The sequence below is a fragment of the Protopterus annectens genome, chromosome 11.part0 (assembly GCF_019279795.1).
Source record: "Protopterus annectens isolate FY-2018-M chromosome 11.part0, PAN1.0, whole genome shotgun sequence".
Classification (NCBI taxonomy): Eukaryota; Metazoa; Chordata; order Ceratodontiformes; family Protopteridae; genus Protopterus; species Protopterus annectens.
This window is the reverse complement of record NC_056745.1, coordinates 849568662-849583552: the sequence shown is the minus strand read 5'-3', so window position 1 is coordinate 849583552 and position 14891 is coordinate 849568662. Positions and strand designations below refer to the sequence as shown.

The window sequence follows — 14891 nt, the reverse complement described above, 5'->3', positions numbered from 1 at the left end:
TACTCCTCAGAAATTAATAATGAATACTTATCTGAATAATACATGAAATTACCATTAAACCATACAGATGTTGGGAACATTTTCACTTGGAAAATTTTACACAGAGCTTTTGCCTCTCCTAAAAAATTTACAATTATGTAAAAATAGAATAGAATTAAATGCTGGAGATGTGATTCTGAATAATAGCTGATTGGATGCATAAAGTATATGAATGTGAAATAAATTTCCCTTTTTAGAAAGAAATTAGTAACTTTAATGAAGCTCTATGGTCAGATAGATGTAATATTTTTCAATCTTTAGTAGTTTTATTTAATGCTCCAATTCTAGAGATAATTCCAAAAACCCAAGTGCATCTTCTTTGGTCTATTCATTCCATAGCCAGAAAAGTAATTACTAAAAATTGGTAAAGTAAAATTACCCATTCTAGTGTTGAATTTATTAGTATGGCAAAAATTGTTGTAGTACTGACTTGCATACTACAAAGATGAGAATTTCTAATATTACACATTCATATAAATCTTGGCTTAATCTTAAAGACTTGATTAAAAAATATTAATTGTCCTAGACCCCTTCAAAAAACACACATTACACCAAATGACATTTGATGACCTTTATTGAAATTCCGTACATATATATACACACACACACACACATATATATATATATATATATATATATATATATATATATATATATATATATATATATATGTGTGTGTGTGTGTGTGTGTGTGTGTATAATTTTATTGGCCAACTATTTTCATTTATTAACCATAGCATAAACATCCATATAACTGTTAACTTAGGACAGCATGACCCTGCTCATCTCAACCAAGTATGCAGCATCCTTACCTCCACTCATTTAATTTAACTTTTCAAGCAGCGTCCAAACACTCACTTGCATTTCCCTACTCAGTGAAATAAACATTCATCCAAATAAGTAGCGTCCTCACCTCCGCCTGCTTAATTTTACTTGTGAGGCAGCATCCAACTGCTCATTTGCATTTCCCAACTCATTGAAATGAGCCTCCAGTACCAGAGGGGGAACAGAAGAGGAAGATGCCTGCCCTTCATCTCCACCTCCCAACTAACAACCGCACAATCCCCAATGCTCCAAACAGGGAGGGCAGCAAGATCATGCTAAAATGTGATTCCTCACCCAGTTACACTCTCACAAAACTAATGAAGCCCCTCCCTACCCTTACTTCATATTCTCCTAAACATCCGATTTTCCTATTTAACCCTTTCCTCCCCACAAATATATGTTTCCCTTACCCTCGAAAATCCCTTACTACTTCTGTCTAAACCCCCACCTGAAGATGTACCTGGACAAATTGGTTTGCTACCAAACCTCATTTGTCCTGTTTCTCTTCAATAAACACACATTACACCAAATTACATTTGATGACCTTTATTGAAATTCCACATAAATATATAACTTTATTAACCAACTAATATTTTCATTTATTAACCACAGCATAAACATCCATATAACTGTTTACTAAGGGCAGTGTGACCCTCCTCACCCAACCAAGTAAGCAGCATCCTTACCTCTGCTCACTTACTTTTACTTATCAAGCAGCGTCCAACTGCTCACTTGCATTTCCCAACTGAAGGAAAGAAACATCCAACCAAGTAAGCAGCTTCCTCACTTCTGTTTGCTTAATTTTACTTGTCAAACAGTGTCCAACCACTCACTTGCATTTGTCAACTCATTGAAACAAGCCTCCAGTACCAGAGGGGGAACAGAAGAGGGAAAAGCCTGCCCCTCTTCTCTGCCTACCAGCCTGATCAGGCTGTTCCCCCTCCTTCATATCAAGACTTCCAACAAAACCTTTCAAAACAAACCTAACCATACATTAAACAGGTTGATGCCAAACATCATTCAGTGTACTCGCTCTCTTTTGAATCAGATTGGATCCCTGTTATCCAAAGGACCAGTTGCCTAAGCAACTGAAATAAAACCAATGAACCCTCTCCCATGCCACAGTAATACCCACACCTTTATAAAACGTCTGCTAATCAAACATATCCTCATTTATCCTTACTACCAAATGTATCTATGCAATTATTTCCATGCATAACCTGCCAAGTGTACCACCAAGCAAGACATAATAATACCCAACTAAGATTTCCTCTCAACCAATTTAATAAGCCAACCATACCCACTGTCTAATATAAAATGAAAAAATCATATGACCAATGCAGTGTTTGCTGACCAATGCACCGACCTCTTAATGAATTCCCTACTCCATAATGTCAATGACCCCCCAGAACTGAAACCCAAGGAACCCCCATTTACCAAAACATCCCTGACAATAAAATTTAACTTGTCAAAATTAATATGGGCCAACTGAACTGCCTTATCATGTTCCCAAAACCTAATCACAATTTAACAAGACCTTGAAATTCCCTGCCATATATTTTCCTATCAAAAAGATGCCCCAAAATCCTGTAGCACATTCAGTCATTCTAAGCCAACCTGAACACCCCTCTTGCAACACCAGGAACTCATACCACTGCCCTACTGTCCCAATGAAAATTAACCATTTCCCCCAAACTTCTACTAAACCTTCAATACCAGACAGACCAGACTAACTCCAAACAGTAATATCCTGCCTAACATCCTTCCATCCTGTATACCCCACTCCAAACATGCTTTTATCCTGCCAGACAACAAGCCAAAATATGTAAAATTCAATAACCCAGTGATCTCCGTGCCAGCCTTAATCAGCCCCTGTCCCAATACTGCACCCTTGTAATTTTGTTGCCCCTCCCCCAGTAAATTAAACAAAGAGAGCCTGCACCCCCTAGCAATACCCAAACAAATGCCTTGCTTGGAACAGAATCACCACATATCTACCCCTAGACTTACCTGCTGCTAGAAAATCCAAAGGAGAACAGTGGTAAACTCCAACCATAGCACTGGCCACTGAGCAACCTACCTGCATGATCTTGCAACAGAAAATCTCAACTACCATTCCCACATAATGTGACCCAGCCTCAATATTGTATCTCCACTCCACCTGTGGACAACAGTAATGTCTCCATAAACAACCCCCCAACTTGCTTCACCCTGCCCTTGATATACCCCATTGTCACCTGTTTCCACACTACTCCCAAACCATACTCTGGTGTGCCTTAATGAATAAAGTAGGCTTACCTGCAAACTCATTGAACACCACTCCAGTGGCAGTAAGATCCACCCCAGCAGAGTCCATCACATTTAAAATCCACATCCTTCAGGACACTGGCTGATACCCTCTCTGCACTTCCCCCATCTGCAACCACATCATGCGCTACCCTTGCAGTATTCCCTGTGACAGCATACCGCAACTGCTGCACCTGCTTTCCACATGTCTTGCCCCAATTATACTCTCCTCTTTCCCACCAAACTTACCAGGTTCCATGCCAACTGAACCTAAATCAGTAACTGTAATTCATGGCAAAGGTTCCACCAATGTCCCGCTTGGACAAGAATAGTACGTACTGCATGTGGAAATAAGGGTTGAACTTAGGTAGCCCATATGGGCCCTAGAGCTCTGATCCTAGTAACTTCCTATGATGATACAGTTGTTGTGACTCCACCCCTCGTTCCCCGAACCCTACCAGCACTGACATGCCTTAATGGGCAGTAAATAAAATAAAATTACCTGTAACCTCATTGTGTGCCACTCCAGCAACCGGAACTTCCACCCCAGCAGAATCCCCTACCTTTGAAAATCACTTCCTTCAAGTCAGTAACTGTTGGCCACTTTGTGCTCCCCATGTGGACCTTGTTGGACATCTGCTGCTACAATCTGCTTCCACGATCTACAAGCCCATCGTAGCACTACAACAACTGGAGTGTCCATCATAATACCATGATCTGCAAACAGAAAACAAAAGTAAATCCTCTAAAATGCCTTAGTGAGGACTTCACCTAATACCCATTTGTTCCACATTATGACACCAGTGTTCTTCATACTGGTAATGGAAGGAGAAACAGCCACTGCATTGAAAATGTAACTATTCTGTACATTTGACAGTACAGGAGATTACGGACCCTGAGGCGACATTCTTGATAAAAGAGAGGCTTTACCTAAAATAACATCCCAAAACATTACCAGACCTCCTACAAGTTTCGGAATATACCATACCGTAATCATTCCTACCTAACTTAAAAGTGAAACCAAATACCCAATTATCCGAGAAACAGTGCTGTCCTATGCCACCAAACTGGTGTTATTATGTCTGTAGTAAGTGTTCCCCCTCTGTCCATTTACTCCATGTAATACCATTCTCAGCCTCAATGGACTGAATGTGATGGTACAACAGCACCCCCCCCCCTTACACCTACAATAAGAGCAGAACAAATTGTAATGCGGTAGCTGGCCGCACTTCAATGTTGCATCAAACGATTGTAGCATCTCTTCCATACTTCTCAACCTCTCAGTGCCAGAAACCTGGACAGAGCCTGACAAAATGTGGGGAACAAAGGCCGAAAACCAGGGACATACTTCAAAATTTGTTCCCACAAACATAAGTTGTCAAGATAAATAGGTTTGTATCAACAAGCATCTACTGAAGAAACCTAAAACTGAAATTCCACTGTATATCCCTCTCTAGCAACTTTAATCCCCAGGCTATCCCGGTGACCACCCAAATAACTGTAAACTTCATGATGACAGACCAAAAACATGAGGCACAAATCCAGACACTAGAAAAATGTATACAGTCAAAAGACATGATCGCTTCTTCTGCACCCCTCCTATTCTAGCAAACTGTCTTAATCTGGCTCTGCCTTTACCCCTATTTAATTACTGATGTACACGATTCCCCCATGCATCACCCCCCAATGACCCCAAATCCCCCTCAATGATTTCCTGCTCAACTACACATGCACAGTGACTGAACATTATTCATGGTTATGATACTGCCCGCAATTAGAACCCTCATTAAATCAGATTCTCCTCAGCAACACCCCCCCCAATGGTAAGGACACAAAGCCAACCTGACCAGTGAAAGGCCTCAAAACCAGCAACTCAAATAAATGTCACAAAGGATACCACAAGCCCCCACAAACACTGATGATCACCTAGTATACTGCAAAATAAAGGCCTTGAATGACTGACCATGCAGATTGAAGGAGAAAGAGTCACTGCCAACATTCCAAAGATACCACGTTTTATGAAGAACCAACTTTGAGTGTTAGCAATCAAAATATGAAGCAAATCTGGACACTGAAAAAAACTGGAGTGTTGCAACCTATGCTTCCCGCCCTCCCCATAATCATACCTCTCAACTTCTTAAAGCAAGAAATCTAGCTAAATGTAGAAATAGCTAGGGGACAAAACCAACATAGTTTCATGTTTTTGAAAACATAAGACATGACAAAACTATCAAACAATAAATCTTTTATGTTTTACAATATACAAAATTAAAATACTTGACAATCACATTAAGCACTAAATAGCTCCAGTATTTTCTTTACTACAAAATACATTTCTTTCTTTTTATAATATTTACAATTATTTTCGTCATACAAGTAAAAGCTTATGAAATGTACAGAGCTACTCAATGCAGTCATAAGGATTGCAAGTCCTGTAACTTGCTAAAAGCAGCAAGTTTTACATCTACAACATATGGCCCCAACTAAGTGTTTAAATATAATCTAATGAATGTAAGTGATATACCTTCCAATATCTAATCCCCTTTTAAATTCTGGTAAAAATGGACAGACTAATGTATAGGAAGATAAACGTTGCAATTATAAATATTTTAATAAAACTGTTCCATATTTTCAAAGAAAACATTGCTGATACTAAATGTTTCTTAGTGCCTCAGAGAATTCCTTTAGAAGTTAAAGACTGGCATGATCCTGAAATACAAACAATATGCCACATGTTCAATCATACATAAACCCACTTTAGATGTATATATGCACATATATGTTTATAGAAAGAATCTTAAACTTCCTCTATCCATAGTTAAGATACAAGGAATTAGCAAGTTATATGGAAAATATGACAACACACACGTCATACATTTTATTTGTGAATACCTTTTCTCTTACAAGCTTAGAAAGTTAATAGAATAAAAGGTATTGCATTAGCACACCATGAATAATAAGGATATGCCGCCTGAAACTCAATTTTTTTTCTAAGCATAAGTCTGACTCAAAATCTGGACATTCTATGAAATTCTGGACAGTTAAGAGGTATGCCCCTACCAGTACACCTATGCGAAGCAGCCACTGACAATCATTAATGCCATGCAATCCACAAAAATTGACTAAACCCCAGACAACAGCTCAGCCAGCCATCCCAACACCGAACCACCAAGAACATACATAGCACCGTACAGGTCATCTTGGACATAAACTCACATTAGCAAGTTCACGGCAAAATGTGATTCCTCACCCAGTTACACTCTCGCAAAACTTATTAAGCCCCTCCCTACCCTTACCTCATTTCTTCCTAATCATCCTACTTTCCTATTTAACCCTTAGCTCCCAACTATCTTTTTCCCTTTCCCTCAAAAAACCCTTACTACTTCTGTCTAAACCCCCACCTGAAGCTGTCTCTGGACAAACTGGTTTGTTACCAAACCTCATTTGTTGTTGATGCATAACTTTTATGCATTGATCATCTGTGGACCTATGTAAATAGTTATTTGTTTGTTTTATAATTGATTTGTTTATTTATTTGGTACTTGCATACTATCGCAACCACATTCCAAAGCATAATCTGCAATACAGATTTCCCCATGGACTTTTATAATTACCTCCTGAAGTCAAGGATATCAGTAGTACAGGATAGTTTCTGATTGTTTCTAGTATTTCCCATAAATTGTGGCTATCTAATTACAGTTTGCTAACACTGACCCCACAAATTCATCAGATGTCCTGCATATCATCCATTTAGCCATGGTTACTGTAGCCTCAAGTGATACTGAAATTCCCAAACATGAAGGTGTTCGTTTGTTGGGCAAGTTAGTTAAATGTCAGCTTTTTTATAGAATTACTGATAATCTACCTGGAGGTTATTATCAAATGAGGGCAAATTCCTAAATGAAATTAAATGCAACTGTTATTCGTTTTCCTGAACTAAACACACTTCATTTTCTCTGCAAAAGTTAAACGCCTTCTGTAAAGGAACTGCTGGTATAACACATGTCAAAATGTAACTGGTTATTTAAAGTTCTAACTGGTTATGATGACTTATGGTTTAAAAAACACGCATCATGGAGTGCAATAACTGAGAACCACAGCCCTAGTGTCAACCAATGCAGGACATATCCAGTAATGGTAATCAGGGACTCAAAATATTGGCACTATTAACTTTAGAAAATGTGAACTAATTTCCATTTTCTGAAGTAAAATTAAAAAAAGTCAGTAAATCGAATCACTGACATCATTTATTAAGTATAATTTACCACCTGTTCTTCACAAGTTACCAGTTTGGGATACACAAGGACAGAACTAAGCCCTGAATCAATGTCAGGGACAGTTGAGAGGTATCCGTACCAATCCTACTTAGTAGTGTCCAATCCACTCCAAAAAAAACAATGACTCCTTTCTCAATAACCCAAATAACGTGCTGGTGAGAATGTGTGGTTGCGATAATACGTAAGTACCATTTATTGTTTTAAAACCAAATTTAAAAAATTTAAAAAAAAAAGAAAGCGCACTCATAGTGACTGCTTATGGAAAATTGTGACTGGTGAGTTCAACATCGATGAGTTGGACTTGAGCAGGTGGAACTTCATCCAGTCTGTACTCAGGTGTACAGGAGCCTGGGAAATTTATGGCATACAGCAAATAAACGAAGGTGCTCAATTAAACAGAGTTTGAAAACATATCACATGACAGAGCTTTCAAATTAATAGTTCATTTTACAACTTTTAGCTAATTTTTTTATTAGACACAAAGAACATCATTTTTCACTATATATTCATATATATATATATATATATATATATATATATATATATATATATATATACATACACACACACACACACACACACACACACACACACGTATATATATATATATATATATATATATATATATATATATATATATATATATATATGGGTGTAGGACATAAGATCGACAACGAAGAACATCGACACCGACTTCACCGACACGAAAATGCCGACGCTGCAATGACCGACAAGACGAAACGCGGATATCTAACAGGTAAGTGGAGCGACGGTGAGGGACTTAGGGTTGGGAGTGGGTAAGGAAAGTATGCGATAGCAAGGGAGTTGAGGGTTAGGGGCGAATTAAGTGAGTTAGGGTTAGGGAGGGGGTAAGGAAAGTGTGCGATAGCGAGGGAGTTGAGGGTTAGGGGAGGATTAAGTGAGTTAGGGTTAGGGAGCGGGTAAGGTACGTGTGCGATAGTGAGGGACCTTAGGGTTAGGGTTAGGGTTGGGGTTAGTGCATAGATAGTTGTGTGTAAGGTGTAGTGTAGGTATTAGGTTGTTGGTGTGCCTGTGTGGTGTAGGTTTGACCAGCTTATCTGTTAGATATCCGCGTTTCGTCTTGTCGGTCTTTTCAGCGTCGGCGTTTTCGTGTCGGTGAAGTCGGTGTCGATGTTCTTAGTTGTCGATCTTCTGTCCTAGAACCATATATATATATATATTACTGCTGTTACTTCTAAATATCAAACCATCATTTATGAATTTCATGCAGGCATGGATCAGAGTGATTTTCTTTCATGCTTTGCATTGCTCCTGTTCTTGACAACTCAAAAATGAGGGCAAGCAATGGGCTGTCTGTGGGTTGTTCTCCACCTCCCAGAATGATATAACCTCAAAGGTCCCGTCTATCTAACAAGTCTCTCCATGTAATCTTCAGACTCATCCAGGAATTTTAGAATGGAAAGCTCTCCCCTCTCCTGAAAAAACAGAGTGAATAGTGTTCCTTTTCTCCTCTCTGTCTTGTCAGCTTACGTAACTACAGAACTAATCTAAAATAAGTTTCCTGAGAAATAGTTTTATCCATCTGGGGTACAGAACCAGCTCAAAAAGATTCTTGACTAATGAATATAATGAACTAATCCTGACCCTCAGTGCCTGAATTACATTCTGCCATGCACTGTATTCTGTTATCTTTCTCGATAATACTACATTAATAACGTATTATCCAACATCCAATACAACTCAGCATTAGGGACTTCCCTTAGTTAGCCAGCACATAACTGGATTCCATATTAACCACTATTGTCTTAGAGGAGCATGGGGTAGAGGAAAATAACTCTACCCCACCCTTAACAGCTGAGGATCTCATGCTTTAGGCAGGTCTTACTTTGCCAGAGTCAGAAACACTGGCTTGTAAAACTGTAAATGTACAGCATCTAAATCCATGTTTCATCAGGAAAAGTCTGGCACTACTGGCAAAATGCAGAAAGGAGAGAAAACAGTACAGAATTATTGAATTAAATTCAGCTTTTTCAAAATAGTAACATAGACCAATGGCAATGAAATGGACTTATCTAATCACATGTGTGCTGCTCCACTTTTAATTGTCTAGTAAATCAAAATTTACAAAATGTGTTCTTGTAAACTTGAATTTCAGTTTTCAGTATATAGAGCGATGGCTCTGCTCTTACTAGAGATGTGGTACATTTGCTTTATCTGTAGTAAGCACTTTGAATGAACAACTTATTGGAATCTGCCATAATCTAAAATGTCCCACAGTGACAAGCATGATGCTATTTAGAACATGGAGAAAAATACTTTGAATCATTTTTGATTCCATCTTAGATGAAGTCCATCAGTTTAATCATTTTAGGCAGGAATGTTTACTTAAACACTCAAGGATTATTGTGTGAAATTATACCCAGCTATTGAAAAGGCAGATTAAAAAAAGCAGCTCCTTATATTATGTTAATGAAAGTAAATCATTAAAATTAAGAATCCATAGTCCAGAGCTGATAACCTACAAGCTATAAAAGAAATTAATTAAGCAATAGAGCTATCCCACAGGCTAAGAAAAGGAAATTGGTCAAGGATTACTCAACAAGAATTATACATTGAATAGACAAAACTTGGACTCTAGATTTATTTAAAATCCATTGTTGCTACTTACTGTTCCAAAGTAAATGTTTATGTTCCTTTTGGAAGAGTTCTATTTTCAACTGTTACTAATCTATACAGTTTGCGATTCATACTTACAAGGGGATCATAATCAAAGCAAACATCCGGTCCTTTCCTGTATCTTGGATTCTGTGCTAAATCACAAGGATCAGGACCAGTAGCTGAATGAGGTGGTTAAGGAAGATTCACTGGAATCATTAATGCAATTATTGAAGGTTATGCTCTTCTATAAAAGGTAATAGACTACTGATAACAGAAAAAAGTGAGAGTTATAGCGCATACAAACCAAAACAACAACATTGGCAGTGATCAGTAAATCTTTGCATTCAAATAACTTTTGCTGAGATACATTCACTATTTCCAAAACAAGAATAGTAATTCATGACTCTTTTATGGACAGATGATCTCTATAAAATGTTTACTTAAATTAAATATATTTCGATATCTTTATTCCTAGGATAGTGGGAAAAGAGGGGAATGTATAACTGATGTGAGTGCTAATAATTTTGCAGATATTATATTCAACTGACAAAGAACAGTAAGTTCTGTATATTATGATGCTAGAATAGAAATGACTGGAAAAACTAAAATGAAACAATCTTTTAAGCAAATGGAAATACTAGTATATAACTCTACAAAGAGTAAAGTAATAAGGCACATGCAATGGAAAATATGCTTACAATACTCACTATAAATATTGCAATAAAACATGTTTGCCTCCTCTGTAATCAGCTGACATAAGTCAAAATGGTTACAGCAAATTATTTTCTTACATATTAATACATTACTACCACTTATTTTATCTTGTTGCAAATGCAAAGTTATTATCTATTTCACTAATATAAACATAACTTTCTGATACTTTACCATGTCCATACAAAGAAATATTAGCTGATTTTACCAGCTGTTTTCCTAAGTAGGCCAGAGCAATCGTATATTTTTAGCACATATTAGAGTAATCATCATTATACACTTTAAAAATTGAAATAAATGTATTTGAGAACAGTCTGTCACCAGTATAGATGAGGCATCAGTGAAACTGTAAGACTATCGATTTATGGCAAAATAGACAGATCACATATACACAAAGGAAACTCTCTTTCATTGAAAACTACCTGTGTTTGTACAAGTATCAAAATCAGAGTTCAGTTCAAAACTAATATATTTTAAGAGATTAGTTAATAACGCACAATCTGAAAAAAAAATCTGAAAGAATCTGACTAGTCACTGAATAGGAAGGTTAGAGATGAAGTCTAAAGCATAATGAAAACAAACCCCTTCCAACAAAGTGAAGAAACTTTAATTTTGTTAGAAAAATAAATCTTAACAAAACAAAGCAATTTACTTTCACAATAAGTAAGCCTATCTCCTTAATAAATGCAAATCTATCTGTAAAAAAAAAAAAAAATTACAGGTTAAAAAAAACAAACACCTAAGATCAAAAGATCTCACTCCTCGAAGAGACTTTGTAAGAGAATTCAGCAAATTGATCCCCAAACCCAAACTCCACTACAAACATATTCAGCATATAAACCTTCTTTTATATCCTGATTACTATAAAGAGCTATTGTTTTATTACTTTAATGAATGATTGAAAAATCCACAAGGACCACCTGGGACTAATAGACTTTGAAACAGGCTTGCCCACAGCTAGTGGGGTTTGGCTTTATTCACAATGTAACTATAACAGAATTTTTCATTAGCTGCTACATTATTGAGGATTACAATAGGTTAATAATGCCATATAAAGAGTTTCATACTTACTATTGCTTAGAAAATGCATGTTGATATAAAGTCTGTTGTTCTATTATTTTTTTAAGTCAATTATAGTAACATTTAAATAAAATGTTCCTGAGTTTGGACATTTGTGCCCACCAGATTTTATACTTGTTTTGGAATTTTTGAGGAAAGAGATTGAGAAATATGCCACAAATACAATATTTACATTTTGATTGCAGGTACAATTGTGAATGCTGGTACTGCCCTCCTGCATCATTGGCAACTCCTTGATTATGTCTGCTGATAGCCTGCACCCAGGGAACTTGCACTCTTTTCTCCAACCCCAAGCTACAGTTCTAATAGCAAAATCAACGCAATTAAACACAGCCTTTTGTACCAAACCCCAAAACCAGTGGATTTCCCTCTCATCCGTAGAATCAAGAAATAATTTAAACTGTTTCCTCTTCCAAATCAGACCTCCACCCAACCTGAATTCCCCAAACTGTAGTGAATATTATAGTAAAACAAGTCCATTTTCAACTGGCTAGTTGCATTTGGCAATGCCATTGTTTCTTAGAACCAACATGTTTTAGGAATTGGAAGAGGCACTGTATCTGGACTGTTTCTACTAAAGTCTTGATTGATAATTTCAAAGGAAACATGAAAGGTGATTTATCTTTAGACCCTACCAAAATATTTAATCTTGTGGATCACAACTATTTCCTCACCATTGTCTCAAACAAAAGCATTAGTGAAAATGCAAGTTGATTGAAAAGATTTTATTACAGAAACTTACAGGGTAAGATGGATCCCCATCCTTTTAGAGTAAGCCTCACTATCAAAACATTTTCCAAAAGGGGTAGTACTTTACTATTCTCGATTGATATTTATTAATACACTTCCCATAGATATTTCTTCACTTGCAACAATTTTATATGACAATGGCATATGTATTTATACATCAGACCTCTGTGTTGTAACAATTAAAATGTCCTTGTACAGGACTTGGCTCACCTTAACACCTAACTCAAACTAGGAAATTCAGGCAAATGGCACAATCCCCAAGACAAAAAAATAATTCAGGCAGTATACCTAGGAAAGTAGTGTAGTAGCTTTGTTCATCTATAATTATACATGTTTAAGGACTGCTTGATGTTTGAGGGACATACGTCTCACTTTTAACCTATAATATGAATACAAGATCTTTCCTACTGCAAATTTAGATCACAGTTCAAAACGTATCTTCACAAATTAGTTCAGTTTAGGCACTACTAGGCTGGTCACGTCTCCTAACCACTTTAACTGTTGCTACTCATGACATCCATATCTTCCTGCTCCAAATCATTTTTTCATACTTTCATAATGATAATCCATTTTTTGAAATACCACATAGATGTATAATTTGTACTAATTTCTACAATTATTGTACTACTGTTCACAGCTCTCTGCACCTTCATGACTGTATTCACTTGAGTTGTGCAACTACTCTGGTACAAACAAAGCATAAATAGATAATTACACTGCAATCATTGTTCTCCTTTGGGAACTGAATACTGCACTCTCTCAGTCCTCATTAACATAAGTGACTTGAGGATCATCAGAGGCCTACTTTATGGAATCAGATGTGAAGTAAATGCTTGGAGTAGGACGATACCATAAGCAAGAGAGATTTTGGAACATCAGTGCTGAATGTTTTAGGTACTATTTCTAAGAAAGTGAGCACAACATTTTGTTGCTGGATACAAATGATACTGAAAATAACATCAACAGCAATTTTTACAGCAGATTAACATATTGTACAGTTTGTAAACATAACATAAAGGATACATGGTTGTTCCGCCTGGATCAGTGGTGCTGAGTCACAGGAGAGACATGTCTGTTTGCTGTCAACTATCAGGAACACCAGGTTAGTATCCAAAAGCTTTTCTGCGTGGAAAATTCTAGAAGGAAAACAAATACACAGTGATTGAGTAACTGCTGCCAATGCAGGCAAACGCAAGTTTTAAAAAAAAACTGCACCAATATTCTGAAAGTAAAAATAATGGCTGTGTAGTTAAGGCATGTAAATGCCTTTATCATGTGTCAGTGTGGATTTATATTGCTCCTTTTAACTTGTTTAAGAAGATTTAGGTTATATGGAGGATTACTCAAGCTTATGGGCACATTTTTCTTGGTTCAGTCATGTTCAATTTCTGTTAGTTACATCACCTGCTAAACTTTATTATCATGAGTATTATGTATAATGAAAAATTACTCTGTCTTAAAACATGCTGTGTGTAGGTGATGTAGCCTACGGAAGGATATACACAATAGAAAGAGTAATGTTTACTTTCCAACTCCATGCTATCTAAAATGGAAGTCTTGTCATTGTTCAGGGCCACCTTTGAAGATCATGTGCAATAAATCACTTAAAGGAATTGTTATTTATTTATTTAATACTATTATTTAACAGGAAATTTCAACTTTGCTCAAGTCCCATTTTCAACAGAAGCCTGAGAAGAAAGGCTCTGTTAAAAAAATGCATCTCAACATCAATAATATGAACAAAATACACTTGGTTACAACAATTCTGTATATCACCCCTTTATCTCATGTTTGCCCATGGGGTTGGGGTGTCATTTCAACAGTGACAATAATTTAGAGCCACTGCTCATACTTCCAGGTGTCTAGCCCTATAGCAGTTATTCTTACACACACAAACACATATTCACACACAAACACACTCACAACTACAGCCAATTTGGAAACTCCAGTGGAATTACTGCATGCCGTTTGAACACAGGAGGAAAGTGGAGAACCCAGAGAAAGCCTAGGAGAACACAGGGAGGACATGCAGACTCTGCACAGAAGGCAGCCCAAAGAACTTCTTGCTATGAGGTGCAATGCTATCCACTGCACCACTGTACTGCCCTTTGGGCACAGTTAGTCAAGGTTGCAGCAGGAGGATATTATCTACAAAGAGAAAATGTAGAAATAGGCCACAGTCAGATTTTTTTTGCTGAAATTATCAACAAAGCCAATTACTTATTTCTAGAGGAGAATAATAACATCATTAGTAATCTAAAAGCACCGACATTTAGTCACAGG

General features: G+C 36.9%; 1 protein-coding gene across 4 annotated transcripts in view; it reads right to left on the bottom strand.

Moving 5' to 3' along the window:
- Positions 1-14891, bottom strand: part of CACNA2D1 (calcium voltage-gated channel auxiliary subunit alpha2delta 1) — a 3475830-nt gene that overhangs the window by 84775 nt on the left and 3376164 nt on the right. For all 4 annotated transcript variants that reach the window (XM_044088264.1, XM_044088265.1, XM_044088266.1 and 1 more), the window contains 2 exons: positions 13632-13744; positions 10164-10246 (listed from right to left, as the gene is read on the bottom strand). In XM_044088264.1, coding sequence (XP_043944199.1) covers positions 10164-10246; positions 13632-13744 — 196 coding nt within the window. The remainder of the gene's footprint in view (positions 1-10163; positions 10247-13631; positions 13745-14891) is intronic.